This window comes from Pyrgilauda ruficollis, unplaced genomic scaffold (genome assembly GCF_017590135.1).
Source record: "Pyrgilauda ruficollis isolate IOZ18807 unplaced genomic scaffold, ASM1759013v1 scaffold71, whole genome shotgun sequence".
Taxonomy (NCBI): Eukaryota; Metazoa; Chordata; class Aves; order Passeriformes; family Passeridae; genus Pyrgilauda; species Pyrgilauda ruficollis.
In genome coordinates, this window is record NW_024528933.1 from 3341337 (window position 1) to 3359060 (window position 17724).

Sequence of the window (17724 nt, forward strand, 5' to 3'; positions counted from 1 at the left end):
GTGCTGGAGGAGCAGAGAGGCCGTGGAGCCGCGGGCCGGGGGGATGAGCCTGTTGCTGTGTCCCGGCACATCCCCTCTTCCTCCCCCTCAGCCGACCGCGGGCGGCGGGAGCTCCTGTGGGGGCCGGGCTGGGCCGGGGCTCCGGCCTGTGGCGGGCGGCCTGGCGGGGCGTCGTCCTCACGTAAACAAAAGCCGAGCCTCCCCTGACATCTGCAGGGAGTCCTGCTGCGCGTTCCTGCATTCCTTTTTTACCCCCCGCGGGCATTTCATGACGGGAGGAGGTCTCCTCGTCTGCCGGCGCTGCCACCGACCCTGCCAGCGGCCGCGGCCCTCGGCCGGCACTTGAGGGCGGTGGCGTTGACTCTCGCTCGGAGCCAGAGCCGGACCGGAGGCCCCGGCGACACTGGAAGTGTCCTCAGGCTCCAGGCGGGGCGGTGGCCGCGGCTCATGGGAGCGGTACCTGTTGCTGTGCTGGTGTCGGCGCTGCCCGCAGCTCCGACCCCGCTGTAGCGCTCCAGCAGCTCCCCAATAACGGCTTTGGCTGGGTGGAAACGGCGGGCGAGGGGCCGCCCGCAGTTGTGCTCTTTGATGAGTCTGGGTGCAGAAAGGAAAGGGATGGTTCCTTTCCCGTGTCCCCCCTTGCTGCCAGCGCCTCCCTATGTTACTGGAAAGAGTATTACTAGGAAAGAAAGAAAAAGAAAAACTCACAAATCCGACCTTTTGAACTCCGTGTACAGCATGTAAAAGATTTTTGATTTGCCGTTTGGCTGAAAAACGTTGTGGTTTGTATTTTTTTCCTTTTCCTTGTCTTTTGCTTTTATAAACACTGCATCGTCCAGCTATATTTTTGTGTCCTAATACGTGTAGAAGATGTTTTTTTTTTTTTTTTTTTTTTTTTTTTTTTTTTTTTTTTTTTTTTTTTTTTTTTTTTTTTTAAATTATAAACTGTTGGATAGGAAAAGTCTTCACTGGCTTTGGTCCCTGAAAGGGTGTCAGGAGTCTGTAGCAGTAGGAGAGCGCAGATTTACTGAGATAAAGAGGAAGGGTCTGAATTCTGCAGCTGAGGAAGTTCTATTGTGTGATGCCCTGTGGTTTCCATATCATTTCTCCCTGCGTTTCCCAAGGAAACAGCAACTCCTTGGTAGGGAAGAATTTAAACTGGAAAAGGGGAAAGTGGTGAAATACTTTTTGGGATTGTTACTTGATGCTTCTGTGGAATTTGAAAGTAATTGTAACACTAAAAGAAAAGAATGCAAGTGGAAAATACCTAAGGACATACCCACCTTAACAAGCAGCATTTTTATGTAGAGAACATAGTTTTTTGAAAATTATTATCAATTTTTAGTTGAATATTTTTGTGTCTCTTGTCTTGTTAACAGTAACATGCATATAACATTTGCTGATTAGCTGCGGTGTTTCTAATGGTTTCCGTAGGCTTTGAAGAAGCGTTTCACTGGGAACTGGATACATTCTCCCTTCTTCGCGCAGAAGTGCGCTAGGAAGGTTAGATCACTATCAGCACTGGGGAAAGAGAACTGCACTAGGTGGATACTAATGGATCTTTTTTTTCCACCCGGCCCTGGTGGGGCCCTGGTCTGTGAATTCTTCAGGCACAAATGCCTTATATCTTCTCAGTCATGCAGATAGCTGTAGATGGTTTTATCAAGTAGCACTTTATTCAGTATATTGAGAACCATTTTAAAGACCTTTTTGACCTCTACTCCATGTTTCACACAAAAATATTTAAAATTTTGTGAAGTGCATCCAGTACATTTTCTAACTGGCTTCATATTTGAGCATCCTGGTGAAGCAGTTTTGGCCAATATAATGCCATGCTGACAGGATGCTATATAATACATATATATATTATATATAAGGACAGTCTTGTTTCACTGCTGGTGTTCCTGACAAATACAAAAATTGACTGGTGTTCCAGTCAATACAAAAATGTGCTATTTTTGCCTTGGTAATAGTAACATATTTCTTTTGTAGGCTTTTCAGACCCTGTGCTTACATCTGAGACCCCTTGCACAGTTGTCTTGTTACACAGTGTTATGATTTTCTGTGTAAGTCACTTGTTATTGTCACAATACATAAAGATAAATTTGTATTTTCAGTTTGTAGGGAAAATGATGACTTTGTTGGTGCTTACTGGCAGCTGTTTGGAGAGGCTTTGTATTTATTCATTTATGTATGCTGTTGCCACCTCTGTGAAGAATCCAATATACAGTTGAGGTGCAACTACTGTAAAATCTGTACTTCATCAGGTTTAATTGAATTTAATGAATATGGTTATCAATTGCCTGTTCTTGAAAACATAAAGAGCCAATATTAACCATGCCTGTATTTCATCAATTCAGCGTATGTAGTGTCCCCTATATTCTGCATATGCTAAAAAGTTGCTTTTCAGCTACTGAAGCTAATGTGGAAGGACGGCAATTGATCTTCATTTAAGACACTTACTGAAAAAAAACCCCTTTTTTGTAAAAGATTATCTGTTTGTTTCATTAACAAAAAAAAAACCCAAACAAACCCCATCAGAAACACTTACTCTATCTGCTATGTTGTTGTTTTTTGGAATGCTCTTTACAAATCAATTTTGAATACACTGTATCACATGCATTTATCAGTAGGTGCAATCATTATGGATAGTTTAGTCCCATTTCCCAGCTGCAATTATTAGCATGTCAGTTACTATGGATATTTTGTCATATGCTGATGTAGGGCTTCTTACAGTGTTACAGAAAATTGTTAATTATACACAGCAAACAGATTGCCAGTTCATTGAAAAGCATTTTAAGTTTTCTTAATACATTAGAGTGATACATACAGAAGGTTAAAAGTAGTTGAATGTTCAAAATTTTGTTTTCATAATTGATTCAAAGTACATGGTGCTGTTCAGCTCTATCACAGAACTTTTCTTCAGCATATAGAGCCACTACCTCTATATGTACTTTTGATGCCTTCAGCATTTTGCTAAATTTCAAGAAGCTAGTAATGTTTTTTCAAAGTGCTTAAAGTCGTAATATAGACTGTGCAATACTGCCTTTTTATTTCTGCTTTGAATATTTCAGAACAGTTTCCATTAGCATAGCTATTAAATGTAGGTGTCAGGCATGTCTTGTTTCCTTGTTGCATTCCAGGTAGTTGATGGAAATCTGCTTTGCTCTTTGTGGAACAGTGCACATTAATTTTGCTTTTTCTTTTTGTTCTCTTTTTCCCTGTTGGTCATTGCTCTCTTGCATTTATTATCACACCCTTTGTGTGCTTAAAAAAGTGCTGTATGCAACAGTAAAATTGAATTTATGACAGGGGAAAAGTAGCTAGAAAAAATACATAGAAAAGCGTGAGATCTTTCAATTTACTGTCAACAGTTTTCACAAGACTACTCGGTGTCTGGGGATCCACCTTAATTCTCCTCCTGGGGTTAGTAGGCAGCTTTCAGGAGGTTAAGTGGGAAAAATGGAAGAGCTCTTAGAATCTGCGGTCAAGGCAGAAAGTTAAGTAAGATGAGTATCTTCCACTTCCTGTGTGGTTTGGTTTCTGTTCCTGCATCACACGGTGCTAACACAATATGCCTGTTTGAGTGATAGCCAGAAAATTGGGGAGGAAGATGACATGGGATAAAAATCAAGTATTAAAGGGTATCTCTAGCCCAGACAAACACAGGCAAAAGTGTTGGATTAGAAGTTCCGAAATACTCTTTTTAGCAGCTATAAAATGCATGTTGTGGTTACCTTGCTGCTTAATTGAAATAGATTTAATTTTAATCTCATGCAACTCCAAGCCAGAGTTTGGGCCTAGAGATCGCTCTTAAGTTAGGCATTTCCTCTGTATACTCAGAGCACTTCAAGTAATGCAGGAGCTATGGGGCAAAGCCTATTACCATGTTTTCTATCTTTAGCATTGCATGTTTCCTAATCCATGCTATAAGCATTAGTTTCCAAGGTATTATTTAAAATGGTTTTGTGAAACAGTAGATAGAGTATCTATCAATGAAACAAAGTAGGTTTCCATGTAGAAACTAAGTGATCAGGTATGAAGCAATGATCAATGGAAATGGGTTGCCTTACTATTTTCAAGAATCTTTTGTCTGTTTAGCTAAATGCCTTCTGCAGTTGTGTGGAAAGGAGCTGATCAGATAAATTTCAGATGTTAAAAAAATTCTGCCGCCAGTGCATTTTAGTGTTTCAGAAGTGGACAGATAGAAAACAGAGTTGCAACATGCCAGCTGTTTTCTGACAACCAGTGTTATCAAAGAAGGGTAGCATGAAGAGTGGCAAAAAACCCCATTTTTGTTCGTTAGCATTGGAATAATCGAATTTTGGAAGTGCAAGCTTGAAAGGGATCATCTTCAACTTTGGTTTGTTCTTGGAGTGAATATGGTGTGTCACCTTATACCTGTCTAAAATTCCTTGTGTTTTCTATTCTAATGTTCTAAAACAGAAAGAAAACGAGAAGATGATGAGGTTTGTTTTTTTCCTTTTTTGTTTGTTTGTTTGGCTGTTTGTTTTTTGTTTACATCACAGCTTTCAGCTACCTGTGTCTTTAGAACTTGAACATAGATTTAACTTGCTATTTGCTTAACTGTCCTTCTTCGATTTGCCAATAAAGTCTTGACTCCGACAGCCTGTGTTCTTGTTACTGTGAAGAGATTAATGAACTTCAGCACTGAAATACAAAAATAGTTAAATCTACTTTGAGCTAAGCTAGTAAGCTCGTTGAGGTGTGAAGATTGTTGTATCGTATATAGAAGGGCTGGTTTTGGCTTCAGGTTCCTGTGATACAGACTGCCAGGAGATTGCAAAATGAGAAAATCAGAACTAAACTTCCCACTCTGCTTCTAGAAATCTACAATGCCATTACAAAAATATTCACTATAGCAGAATTAGGCCTTTCAACAAATGATCATGCATTCCACTCTGCTTCTCACAAGCATGTTGTTGCTAAAATACCTAGAAGCAAGCTGGTTTAAAGGCCAGTGTGTCCTGTAGCGTGTGGTGGTGTTTATGGATATGTCTCTGCAGTGTATTTGGAGAGATGTATGGTTGCTTCTCCAGTACTTCCACTATGTTAATGTGCCACTAAGCTGGTGCTGACAGATCCCACTTGTTAGCGTGGATGTGGCACAGCAGGAGCAGTCACGTGTCTATTTGCTATTTCAGAATGCAGGCAGAGTGAACAGGGGTCATCTTGGCCAGCAACATGTAGAGGCAAACACTGGTGTCCCTCAGTGCATTGTGTCTGCCTCAGAGGAGGTGACTGAGGGAAAACATTCTGATGACAGTTTTGGTCTTTCTCATGCTTATTGCTGATGTTGACAAAAGCATTAAGCTGGCTAGCTAGGGAGGTATTCCCTACTAATATAAACCCAAATAAAAAGAATAAACTGAAAGTTCAAAATGGATTTGCTGATAGTAGCATGGAGCTAGAGCAGTATTCACTCCTCTCTCTAAAGCATGAGGTAAATAGAAAGTAGGTAATGAGTGTCTTAGCAGAGCTAAGGACTTCTTTTTCATTGCAAATTGTATGATATAATCTCAGCCTATAGATATGTTTAGGACTTGTGTCTGCTTGTAGAATACTCTTACTATAAGTTGTTAGAGTTCATATCTTCAGAACTGCATGAACATAGTGATGACCTTGGGTGCTGTCACTTGTAAAATTTGCCTTCGTCAACACAAGAAGAATGAAATTTTAGTCAAATTGAGTCATAAGATAAAGCAATATCCAGCTACTCCAAAAGATAGGGATAGCTATTTTGTAGCTGCATCTCTTCTTGAGATTCTTGCAGAGCTATAGCAGAACAGTAACCCTCTGTTTTTTCCTGAGTAGTTTAATCTGTTGGACATAAGATGTTATGTGCTTGTGCATATAGTGCTGTGATAAATGAAATTACTCAAAAATACTCAATTTCTAATTTTTTGCAAGTTTTCTGGTTCCATCCACTATACAGCCCCAAAGGTAGGTATTGAGAAAGAACTGGAACAGTGAAACAGGAAAGAACTGCTTTGATTTGCATTGGTACTGAGGAAAACGTCTATAAGCATGACATAAATACTTCTGATTTTAAATAGTGGCTCTGAATAGAAGTGATAGTAGTTTTTAATCTAGAAAGAAAAGCTATGGGTGATAAGGATTTGGGGGAGTCAGCTTCTTTCATAAAATTTAAATCATCTCATCCAGCCCTTCCCATGTAAAATAGACTTTATTTTGTCCTGTTTTGTGGAGTGACAAGGCGAAAATACAAGATATTTGGGTTGTTTTTCAGATCCAGCCATCACATGCTAGGACTTTCCTTGCCAAGTAAGAAAAAAAAAATTATGAAGGCTTATTTTTATTTAAAGGCATATTTTGGATCATGGAGTAACATTACTTTGACAAAGTCAGGTTTAAGGGGTTTGAATATTGTACATTGTAATAAAAAGAATGATCAGTGATTCTGTTTCAATGTATTGTCAAATTCAAATGCAATCTTCAGAGAGGTCATGGACTCCCCGTTCTTTTAGTGGGCTGGACTGGGCTCTGAATAGCCAGGTCTAGTGGAAAGTTCTCTGCCCATGGCAATAAGGTTGGGACTAGATGATCTTTAGGCTCTCTTCCAACATAAACCATTTGGTGATTCTGTGAATAAAACTGATAGGAAGCTTCAGGCATATTGAAACTAAGGAAGTCATACTGATGGAATTTGAAACCATTTTAAACCCATTTGGTTTGCTTTTTCTGCACAAACTGCAAATAGTATAGGCTTGACAAAATGATCAGATTCTACAACTAATGATCCTGTTAAGCTGTCTTATCTAGTGATCTGTCAACATCATTGCTTTCCCTCTTTTTATCCGATGTCTCAAGAAAAAATTACTTTTCCTGAGTGCTTAGAGATCACAGCTCTGCATGTTCTTAGGTTCTTCAGATTCAAGAGGGGATGCTGTATTGAAGTGTTTTCCTACTATAAAGAAAAAAAAATTATGAAAGATATGATCAACAGTTCATACACCTGCAATGATATTCGAGCTCCTCACTTCTCAGCTATCCATCTCCATCAAACATGTTCTGTCACTCCAACTTTCTGAGCAATTGCAGACATACATTTTTAAAAAGCCACAAACAAGCAAACAAAACAAAAAAAAAAAAAACCAAAAACAAAAAGCAACAAAAAAGAATAACCAAAGCAATTTCAGAATTTCTTCCTCCCAGTGTAGAATTTCCTTCCTAGAAACCTACACTGATAAAAACTCAGCTATCATCCATATCTGAGTCTCAATTCCAGTAGATATTGATAGGAGAGGCTCTAGTGTGAGAATCCTGGAAGCCTGTAGCCTTGTGGTTTATGTGTCTTTTCTTTCAAAGGTGACTGTAAAAAGTGTGCTGTGGCTCATGCAACTGAAATTGTCAACAAGGAGCTTGAAAACTGATCCCTCAGGGAATGTCTTTTGTGAATCACTGAAAAGGAAAGCAATGAAACTGTAAAATTTCAGTGGCATCTATGATTCATAGTGTCTGATTAAAGCAGTGGAGGATGTGTTGTGCAACAGTATGCAGACAGCTACTTTGATATGGAAATGCAAATAAATTACAAAGTATATTCCTAAAGCAATTTTCAGGAAGATTTTGAACACCAAAGTGAGTCAGAATTTGACTTTGAGGTTATTTTAATTATCTGTGGAGATAGTTTTTTTGTTGGTTGTTATTTTGCTGTTTATTGCTTTCAAAAATCAAGCTTTTTTCTTTCCCTTCAGAGCTTAGTATTTCTATAAATGTGACTTTTTTTCCTTTCTGTTACTTTTCAGGGAAATATTTACAGTCTCTTTCCAGTTTTGAAATAGAAGCTGAGAAGCAGAAAACATGTTGGAAACAATTGGTAATTTTTTTTTCATTTGTATCACAGTATTTTTGTGGCCACATCAGGCGTGTGGGATTTGGGATATCGGTGTATACTGCTGAGAGAGGTTTTGAAAAAAAAAAAATACTGTGATTAGAAATGCTGTTGTGTTTGGGTTTTTGTATTTGAAAACAAAAGTTGTACAATCATGTTTAGTGTATTTAAGTTTGAGCCTGTAGTCTTGATTTCATTGTTTTAATCTTTTCTTGAATTAAAACTTTGCATGGAAAAGAAAGATGTTTTCTGTTATGGTTATTTATACCCCTATTTATTTACAGTAGACTGTAGCCACAGTTCCTGTAACTGAATTTCAGTGAAGGCTCTTTCATTTTTTTTCAATTTTATTTTTGTCCATCAGGAAAATGGACACTTCCTGATGGACAAAAATACAATTTTCATTGGCTTCTGATTTATGCTTTGCCTCTGACTTCCTGCTTCATTAGAGAGGCTGGGATTTTTGTTCAAAACAGAGCCATTCAAGTTCTCTGTAGTTTAAACAGTAGAGAGGGTTATATTTAAACCTGTACTTTGAGTAGCTGTTTCTAGACTGCTACTGACTAGGAATGATTATTGCTGCAGATACACATCGGGCCCTCCAGGCCATGGAGCGCTTACAGACAAAACTTCGGGATCGAGGTGACATTGCAAATGAGGAGAAACTAAGCCTATTAAAATCAGTGCTGCAGAGTCCTCTCTTTAATCAAATTCTGAGCCTTCAGACTTCTGTTCAACAACTGAGAGATCAGGTAGGAAAAGCAGTCTTGCAAGTGCAAGGAGAAACTTGCTAAGGTAATGCAAAGATGTGTGTGTTTCTGCTTGTTGAAGAGTGAAATAGCTTAAACTAAACATCTGATCCAAAGGTTTGGGGACATGGCACATTGACTTTTTGGGGCTTTGTTGAGGCTGTATTTTGTGTATATGATTTTTATGTATATGCTTGTTTCTTAAAATGTGTAGGGTAGGGAAATGGTCATATGCGTTGGGGGGTTAACATAAAGCTTTATTTTTCCGCCCTTCAAAAGGAGCATGTTTTCTGTGAGGTCTAGGACTTTTTCCCTAGAAGCCTTTTATTGCTCTTTTGTGTCTTACCCTGCTAAATAAGGATGTAGATGGAATCTGTAGAATGGTTGACTTCAGAAGGAAATGAAGATCTCTTTTGTACTTTTTATAGGAATAAAAGATCAAAGAGAAGCCAGATCTCTTGCCTTCTTTTTGCTTGCTCAGGGTATTAAGTATTAATTTTCTACATGTTTTCAGTGATCTTGAGAAACGGGTCAGCAACTTGGCTATATTGACTTTATGTGTTGCTGTACTTTTCTTGTCAGCATAATAAGAATTTGAAGAATATAGAAAATAGTTCAGTAACTGAATTAGGACTAAACTATGTATCTGGCTTTACAAAGTGTCATTCCTGTTGACTCCTCCAAGATGGCCAGCTCTGTCTGGTATGCAGAATTCCTGAAGTGGGAGGGAGCAGACTCTGCACATGTACCTTATCACCAATGTGGAGCCTCATCTGGTCTCTGACCAGACTGTGATGAGAAGGATTCCTCACAATCCTCACAGTACTTCAGCTGTGCAGCAGAAGAATGCACTGTGGCCCTTTATTGCTTCTTGTGGATCATCTTGGTGCTATTTTTCACAAAGAAATAAATTGGAATGGTGTCTATGCTGTATTCATCATGATGTTTTTCAGTTTTTGTCTGTTTAGAGACTTGATGACATTGGAGTAATTTAAAAAAATCTCAGGGAAAAAAACTGTCCTGAGGGTTTGTTTGCACTGCCATTTGGAAATGAGAATTTAACGGTGACCAGAAATTGTGTGAATTATGTGGTGAAGACCCTGGGAACATGTATTGAGAAATAAAAGTATGCCTGAAACATTAATAAAAATTTGTTAAAATGGCAAATTAAATTTTCACTTGTGGACATTAGCTATGAACTTAAAGGGTGGCTATCTATTTAAATGCACTTGCCTAAATTAGAAAATGAAGCAGGAGATACTAGGATGGATAATTTAAGGCATGTATTTTTTCAAAAACAAAAAAGAATAACTTCACTTTCTGTCCTAACTCTGCAGATGTCTGTGAAGTAACTTTAGTGATCTGTGCATGTTTCATGGGATGTACCCTGTCTAGTTGACAGGGCACCTATGTGGGTGTGAATTCCCTTTTTTTAATGTGTGCTTATATGAACACTTACGTGTGTTAATATACGTTTTCAGTATTCTTAGATTTGTGTCAGTTCTTCTTCCTATACTTTTTCTGTAGAATTTCTTCCCTACAATATGACATGAAATTACTTGTTTTTATTTTGTGCTATTTAAATATTTGCAAAGCATACTGAAACAGGACAAAGAATAAAAGCATAAAATTGGCAGTTATGTTAAAAAAACCTGTGTTTTCACAGGTGCACTTTAGGAGGACACCCTTCAAGGGCATCCTTTTTGCAACTGTCAGGGTAGTGTGCTCTTGAAGCTCTTAAGCAACAGGTTGATGAAAACTCTGAGGCATGTGAGTAGTGACCAGGTTTTTTGGCCAAGCTGTGCCAGACTAAGGAGAGAAGTTGTGTCCCCCTACAGGTACAGTCAGAGTCATGTTTGAGACAGGATGTCAAACAGTGCTGAGTTGTGCAATGATAAGATGTTGCAGCTTCTACCCCCTGGAGACTAAGATGGCTAATTTTTTTATGTTTAATGATGAGCTGCAGTTTAATGGGCATTTGATTGTTTTTGAGGTGAAATGTGACAGTCTGTTAAACTGCCCCTCTGTTTTTAATGAGTTTTTAAAGAGCTACAAGACTACTGCAAAATTCTTGGGGAGGTCATCTTTTAGGACAATGTAGTTTGAAAGAGGGGATGGGAGCACAGAAGCCAGAATGGCAGTTTACTTCACAAATCAAACAGGTTCCTTGCAAGTATCCCAGAAGAAGTAGGTTGATCAGTGAGACTTCATTGTGGGCCTGTAGGATCATCAATACATTTCAAGGTAAAGATGTATTTCTGGCTTGAGACACTGTCTGGAAGGCATAGAGATGATAGTGAAAGTCCTGCCCTCTCTTTGTGCAGTGTGTAGACTGAGTGGTATGTTGCTTTATCTTGAGGCATGTTGCTAAAGTCAGCAAATCTGATGCCTTGGTTCTTATTAGTATGCTTTAAAGTTGTGTGGTATTTTTTTTTTTTCTTAAATGAGGAAGCAGGATTTGTTTGTACTGCAAAACTGTCACTGTGAAGTTAACTGAATTGGAAAAGTCTAGGTACAACAAAGGGATGTTTTTTTGTGGATTACTGTTTTGACTTCAGAAGTCTCGAGCTGGGGAGCACTGAAGGAACCATTTTTTTTTCTTGTCTCTTTCTGTTCTAGTTTTTCAGTTAATGCTTGTTTTCTGATGTTGAAGAGCAGTCTTGTTTGAAGACAAGACAGAGACAGAGAAGAAAAACAGAGATTGTGGTGTTTTAAATATTTTAATAATATTTTATTTTCTTTATTAAATATTTTAAAGAAAATGGTTGGACCATGTTAGCATTCCTGTCCTGCTACTCTTCCATTCCTTTTTGTCTCTCAGTTGTTCACCTCTTCTTCCACTCCTCCTCCTGCCTCCTTTCCACTCAGAGCTCTGCCAGAACAAAATATCTGGTGTTTGGCTCAGATAGCAGGGCTGCATTTCTCAGTTTTGGGTTTTTTTATTTGGTAGTTTGTTTTGTTTGGTTGGTTTTCTGTTTGTTTTGGTTTTTGGGTTTGTTTGTTTGCTTGTTTTTCTGTTACGTCTTTTGGTTTTGTTTTTTTTGCTTTTACTTGTGAGTTTGACCATAGTTTTTCCTTCACAGTACTGGTGGGTAGCAGCTGGGTGTCAGTGCAAGAGAGGATTTAGGGAAGAAGTGAGAAACTGTCTTTTCCTATTGCCGGTGAACACTTAAGAGTGTTAACTCAACTCTGTATTTTGCACAACTAGAGATTTTCAGTTCATGTTTTGAACCCCTTTTGGCAACAATACTGTTTGAGCTTTTAAATGAAGTGATAACAGGAAATGCTAATTTGGGATCTACTTCATCTGCTCTGAGGATGGAGTCATAAAGGTGCAGCCTGCAGAGTGGTACTGGTGCCAGTTCCTGTTCCTGGGAGCTCAGGGCCTTTCCCTGCTGTTGTGCTTGCATGTTCTCTGGCTTGTGCTTCCTCACTTCCAGTGTGATTGCAGTTGCAGCTGGCCTTTTTGCTGCTCAGGAATCTTGTAACCAGTCCTGTGCTTCCTGGGGTGTCCAGGGCTGCTGCTCAGTGACTGCAGTGCAGAAATACTGAAAATTTCTTTTTGTTTAGTAAGTTGAGACCTAGCAATGTTGAGAACAATACTTTAAGTGTTGATACAGTACAGACATGGCTTGTGTTGCTTTTTTGTTAAAGTATTTTGCGCTACTACATGTAAGCACTGCTTGATTGTATTCAATGTCTGTGTAACTAAAACATAAATTTTGTGTTATATAAATAAAACATAAATACTAAGGGGTATTTATGAATTTTCTTTTTATCTTATGCAAATTATATCTGCACTGGAGATGCTTGTACCATAAAGAGAAAGCCAATCAAGGAAAAACAGCATAAGCAAGCTTATAAAACTAAGCAGTAATGTTTCATTATGTAATTATACAATCACAGTTCTATAAAGCTACTTTTTAATGGAATTATGGTGATTGTATTACTGCAAAGTAGTGCAATTTATAAGTTACGAAAAATATTTCATTTTAAGATTTGCATTGTGGTTTATTGCTTCTCCTGGAATGACCTATACTTCTGTGGTTAGCAAGAATGTATAGCAGTTACTCTACTTTTTTGTGCTATAAGCCTGGATTTCAGAGGGCACATGGAAGAGAGTGGTCATCACATTTCTGCTTATAAATTTGTCTTGGAATTCTGAACTTCTATATTAAGTACTACTGTAAATGTCAGCCTAAACGTTTTTATAGTTTTGAAGGTGTAACCATGTCTGTTTCAGAAGAGGAGATGTGGAATGTGAGGTTTTTGCTCACACACATACAGAAAACTTTACTCTGTTAACAGTTTAACATGTTTTTGAGTTTAAATTTATCTTGGAGTTTCAGAGGTCATATGAAATTTTATGTGAGGTTGGCTTCATGCACTAAGCACCTTCTGCATTTAATATGAGTTATGTTTGTTTAAAAAGGGTGTCATGAAAATGAGATGTTGCTGTCAGTTGCTCTTGATGTGATAATTTTCAATACTGTGTTGTAGCTGTGCTGTTGTAGTTGTACTGAAATTTTGAGGAGAAGGTTTTAAAGTTCTAGTTAACCTAGTGTGAATTGGAAGGTTATTTTTTCCTTTTCCTGCAGTATATGTAGTATATATACTATATACTACATATACTGCAGGATATTAGTGGTATTTTAACCATTGTGCAAATAAATATAATCCAGTGTTTTCAGAATACTGGAGCTCTTACTATGTTGTGTGTATTAGAAAAACAACTTCCATCTTTTGCTTTGAAAGGCAGTGGGAAAAAGTCAGTCAATTCCTACATGTCTGCAGTGATGCCCCAGCTCACAAAAGTATGGAGAAAAGATGAAATTTCAAATGGAGAAAATAGTCACTGTATTTGCCAGTTTGAACAGGACAGTGAAAACATACAGTGTAAAAACTAAAAAAATTAATTTGCCTGTAACTACTTCTATTTTAGCGTAAGAATGTGTAAATTCTCTACCAGGGAGAAAACCAGAATTCCCTAAGGACATTGCCTTACCTTTTTTGAAAAAGTCCTTCAAACTTGAGTAGAGAAAAGCACGGTGATACTGTACAGATGTTCAGGTGGAAGTTGAAGTGCCCATCATGATTACTCTGCTCTTAGAACATTGCAAACAGTGCAGTGGGCTGCCTGAAGCAATCAATCCACTGTCTGATAGTACTAGGATAACATACTTAAATCATGGTACAAGTTTGAGTGGTACAAGTAGTATTTTGTATTCAGATTAGGCATGTAAGGCTGTTCATAAGGGCAATATGTCATAGTCTAAAACCTTTTATTTTTGATGTTCCATTTGTTCTTTGGTGATTATGGATACAGAGAGTCTTTTATTGTATATTAGAGAAAAACAGTAATAATGCAAGCACCATTTATAACATCCATACTATTGTATGACATAATTTTGTTTACTGTGGTTTGATGTAGATTTTTGTGCATGATTTTTCTAGTGCAACTTGCTCCCTACACATTTGTGTGTAAAGAAGTGCTTTAGATACGTGAAAAACATAAGCTTTTTATGCAGACAGAGGTTTCACAAACTGGGATTCTCTCTGCATTAGCAGTCTGAAACACTCTGTGGTGACATGGAATAAATTCAAAGCACTGGGCTCTCAGCTACAGTCAGTTTCTGTGACATAAAATTCTGTTTCTCTCCTTTTTTGCCAGCATGGCTCGTTCTTTGTAAAGTAGAAGGTGTTCTAGCTTCCTGTATATTTTAAATTTTGCTTTTAGCATTATTACAGAATTTTTCTTCTTTTGTCTTAGAGAATGACTACATACTCTACTCAAAGTGGGGAATTCACACACAGTTGGGTTTTATAGGACTATTAGTAATACCAATGACTTTCCACTTCTGCCACCCTGAAATGTGAAACATCCAGAAGCTCCTACTACAGTAAAAGGTCCCCAGGAGAGAATAATGCAGTTAGAATGGTGCTAAATGAAATTGCAGACATTTAATGTATTTTTTCTAGGTGTAATCGTACTGATTGAAGTCATTACTGTGCTCAGCTGCTGAGCCTGGCTCACTTAGTGGTATCTTTTCAAGTTACCACTCCAAAAGCTGCATCAAAGTAGTTTAGTGAGCTCTCACTGACTGGCTTTGGATAAAATTGCTAGTTTTTCCTTGTACTATTCTGTTCTTTCTTTAGGATAACTTTGCTGGCTTTGCCAGAGCAGGTGATTAGTTCGCTAGGGACTGCTTGACCAAGAGTGCTCTCAGGATGGTAACTATCAGCAGAAAGAGTAACTCAGTGCTATTTTCTGCAATGACCACTGCAATTTAGAAAGCCAACTTGAATCTATTACTTACTAATAGTTGTGATACCAGACCCATATAGTTCAGCACACATGAAAGGTAGTTCAGGTGTGTATCTCATATACTCTTAGTCTGCTTCATATTGCTGTAGAAATGTAAAAATATTTTCAGTAGAACCAGTTAAAAATGGTTAATTGCCATAATGTTAAATACTCCTAGGATTAATGATTTCACCAATGACCATTCCATAATGTTAAATACTCCTAGGATTAATGATTTCACCAATGACCATTTTTTGCGGGAAGAAGCATAGCAACATGCTCTATAAAAAGATTTGAAGGTGGAGGAGAATAAGAAATAAAGCACATTATTGACCAAGTTAGTTATACAGTTTTATACATTGAAATGGACAATATTGTGAAAGTGGAAGTGAATTAACTATTATATGGTCTTATGCAGATAAGAAACACAAGTACATCGTAGACTTTACTGTTTTCAAATCCATTCATATATTGTGAGGGAAAGTCTTATATTCTCAAAAGGATAGAATTCGATTATGTCTCTGGGTTTTGTTACATGTAATGAACTGTGAAACAAGGCTTGTCTACCTGTGCCTTACAAGCTTGCCAACATGAATGTATGTGGTTAAAGAAAGTGCATATGTGCACATTTTAGGTGTTCCAGTTTGTTTGAAACATAATAACCCAAATGATTCCTCACAAGTATGGATAAAGAACATAGTCACTGGGATATAAATATCACTGAGTTCCAAATATCCATCTTCTTTACAATTTTTTAGGTCAGAGCAGGCTTAGAAATGCTGTTGAGAACTTTTATTCCTCATGCTGCCTTGTGGTATTTTTTCTTTAACTGGAGGACCTTCCCAGCCACATAAGTTGTTCAACAAATTATGTTTGTTTTATTGCATTTTCCTAAAATATTCAGATGGGATGGAATTGTGTTATGGAGAACAATATTGACCTTTTAATAACTGGACTCTTGGAGGACTGATGTGATAAACCCAATAGATATAACATGCTTGAACAACTGAGACTGGTGCAAGTAGACATTTTAGAATATGTTTACTATTTTGAAATTTTTATTGATACTTGAAATATAAAATACGACTTTAAGGAAGGGGAACCTTAGGTTTTTGTATTGTGATGCAGAATGCTAGAAGGTATGCATTGTAAAACTGTGAAAAGTGTTTGAAGTTGCAATATAATAGTTAGTGTGCCAGTCAAGTACGAAGCAAGTTTATCTGGAGTAAAGCAGTATCAATTGACAATCAACAGGCAAGTGGGACAAAAGACAAGTGAGGGTTTCTGCCTCACCTGAGCTTTATATCACCAGCTGGTTGATAGGTTGGCACTGATCTGCTTGAAAAGAGGTGATTTACTATGGCTGTGCAAAACAGATTTTTTTTTTCTTTTCTGTTCTGAGAAAAGTGGATTGTAAAGTCTGTGTAAACATATGATTGTGACTTTCAGATCAGCCTGGTGATTTTAAACTTGTTCACTAATCTTGTATTTAATCCTAGCTCATGCAGATAGTAGTATTAGTAACTGTAGTACATAGTGATGCAGAACCCTAACCGGTGAAATTTGTTTTCTATGTAGCTGTGAGATTTACTTATTTTTTTGTCACTATGTGCATATTTTTCTTTTAAATTGTAAAACAACTGATAACATTTTTTATTTTGGGTTTTTTTGACTTTTTTTTTTCTCTTAAATATTGGTGTTGTAGAAAAAATTTGTTCTCTAGCATAGTTATGGAGTACTTCAAGATGCTATGGCGATGGGAACAAATGAATTTCAGACAGAGTATGGAAAGCAATTTTAGGTTGTTCTAATAAATTTCTTTTGTGCTTTATGCTTGTAGTGTGCAACTTTACATTGGTTATAAATATTGAAGGTAGTTTTTCTCCTTAAAATGTCTGTTTAAAATTGTAAATTGGAATTTCATGTACTTCTAATGATCAGTTGGCTTATGATAATGTTCTCACCAAAGGAAAAGATTTCTCCTGTGTCTATAAATGTGTGTTGTCTTCAATCTTTTACAGGTAAATATTACACCTTCCATACATTCCAGTGGTGAATTCCCTCAGCTTCTCCATCATGGTGTGAACGTGGGGTCCTTGCCGCTTAATGAGTCATATTTGTTGGCTCAGCAGAATGGAAACCCAGCTAATGTGTTAGAAACATCAATGAGATCCATTACTCCTCAGATTAATGGGAAATTCTCTAGTGATGACTTCGAGCAGCTGATCAGAAACATGTCCCAGGTAACCCTATCATATAATAACCACAAAATACAGATTACTGATTATATGAAGATTAAGATACATGTATATTTATTGAAAGGCAATTGAGTTACTGCGCAGTACCACTTATGTATAAAATAAAAGTAACCTTTTAGTTTGAGAAACAATTAGTAAATGAGAAAGCAGTTGAAAAACTAGCCCTGACATAGTCACACATGTGCTACTGTCCTTAGTTGACCAGTGTGTGTATTACACATCAGCATGCCATTATTTTTTTCATGCTCATTGTAGAATTGCTGCTCTATGCATGAGGGAGATACTTTGTCAGAGCATGCTCTTGTATGCATAATTAACAAAATCTAGTTCTGTGATTTTCTTGAAAATAAAATGGAAAATTTTGACCTTGCTGTGCATTGTTTTCTAATCTTACTACTTTATTGTAGTAGGCAGAAGCGGTGCACGAGTCCCTTCAGTGGCTGGAGCTGGGAAAGCCCAGGCATATATTCTAGGATTTATCTATTTAATCTGTAATAGAGCAGGATAGGAGAAGTCTAGTGATGTTCAGGAGAGCCT

At 37.6% G+C, this 17724-nt stretch overlaps 1 protein-coding gene across 15 annotated transcripts in view; it reads left to right on the forward strand.

Moving 5' to 3' along the window:
- Positions 1-17724, forward strand: part of MPDZ (multiple PDZ domain crumbs cell polarity complex component) — a 93689-nt gene that overhangs the window by 682 nt on the left and 75283 nt on the right. For 12 of the 15 annotated variants that reach the window (XM_041485530.1, XM_041485532.1, XM_041485535.1 and 9 more), the window contains exons 2-4: positions 7791-7861; positions 8462-8628; positions 16951-17172. In XM_041485530.1, coding sequence (XP_041341464.1) covers positions 7846-7861; positions 8462-8628; positions 16951-17172 — 405 coding nt within the window. In that variant the 5' untranslated portion in view covers positions 7791-7845. Of the gene's footprint in view, positions 1-7790; positions 7862-8445; positions 8629-16950; positions 17173-17724 lie in introns of those variants that run through there. The other 3 variants (XM_041485546.1, XM_041485547.1, XM_041485542.1) reach the window with 2 other exon arrangements.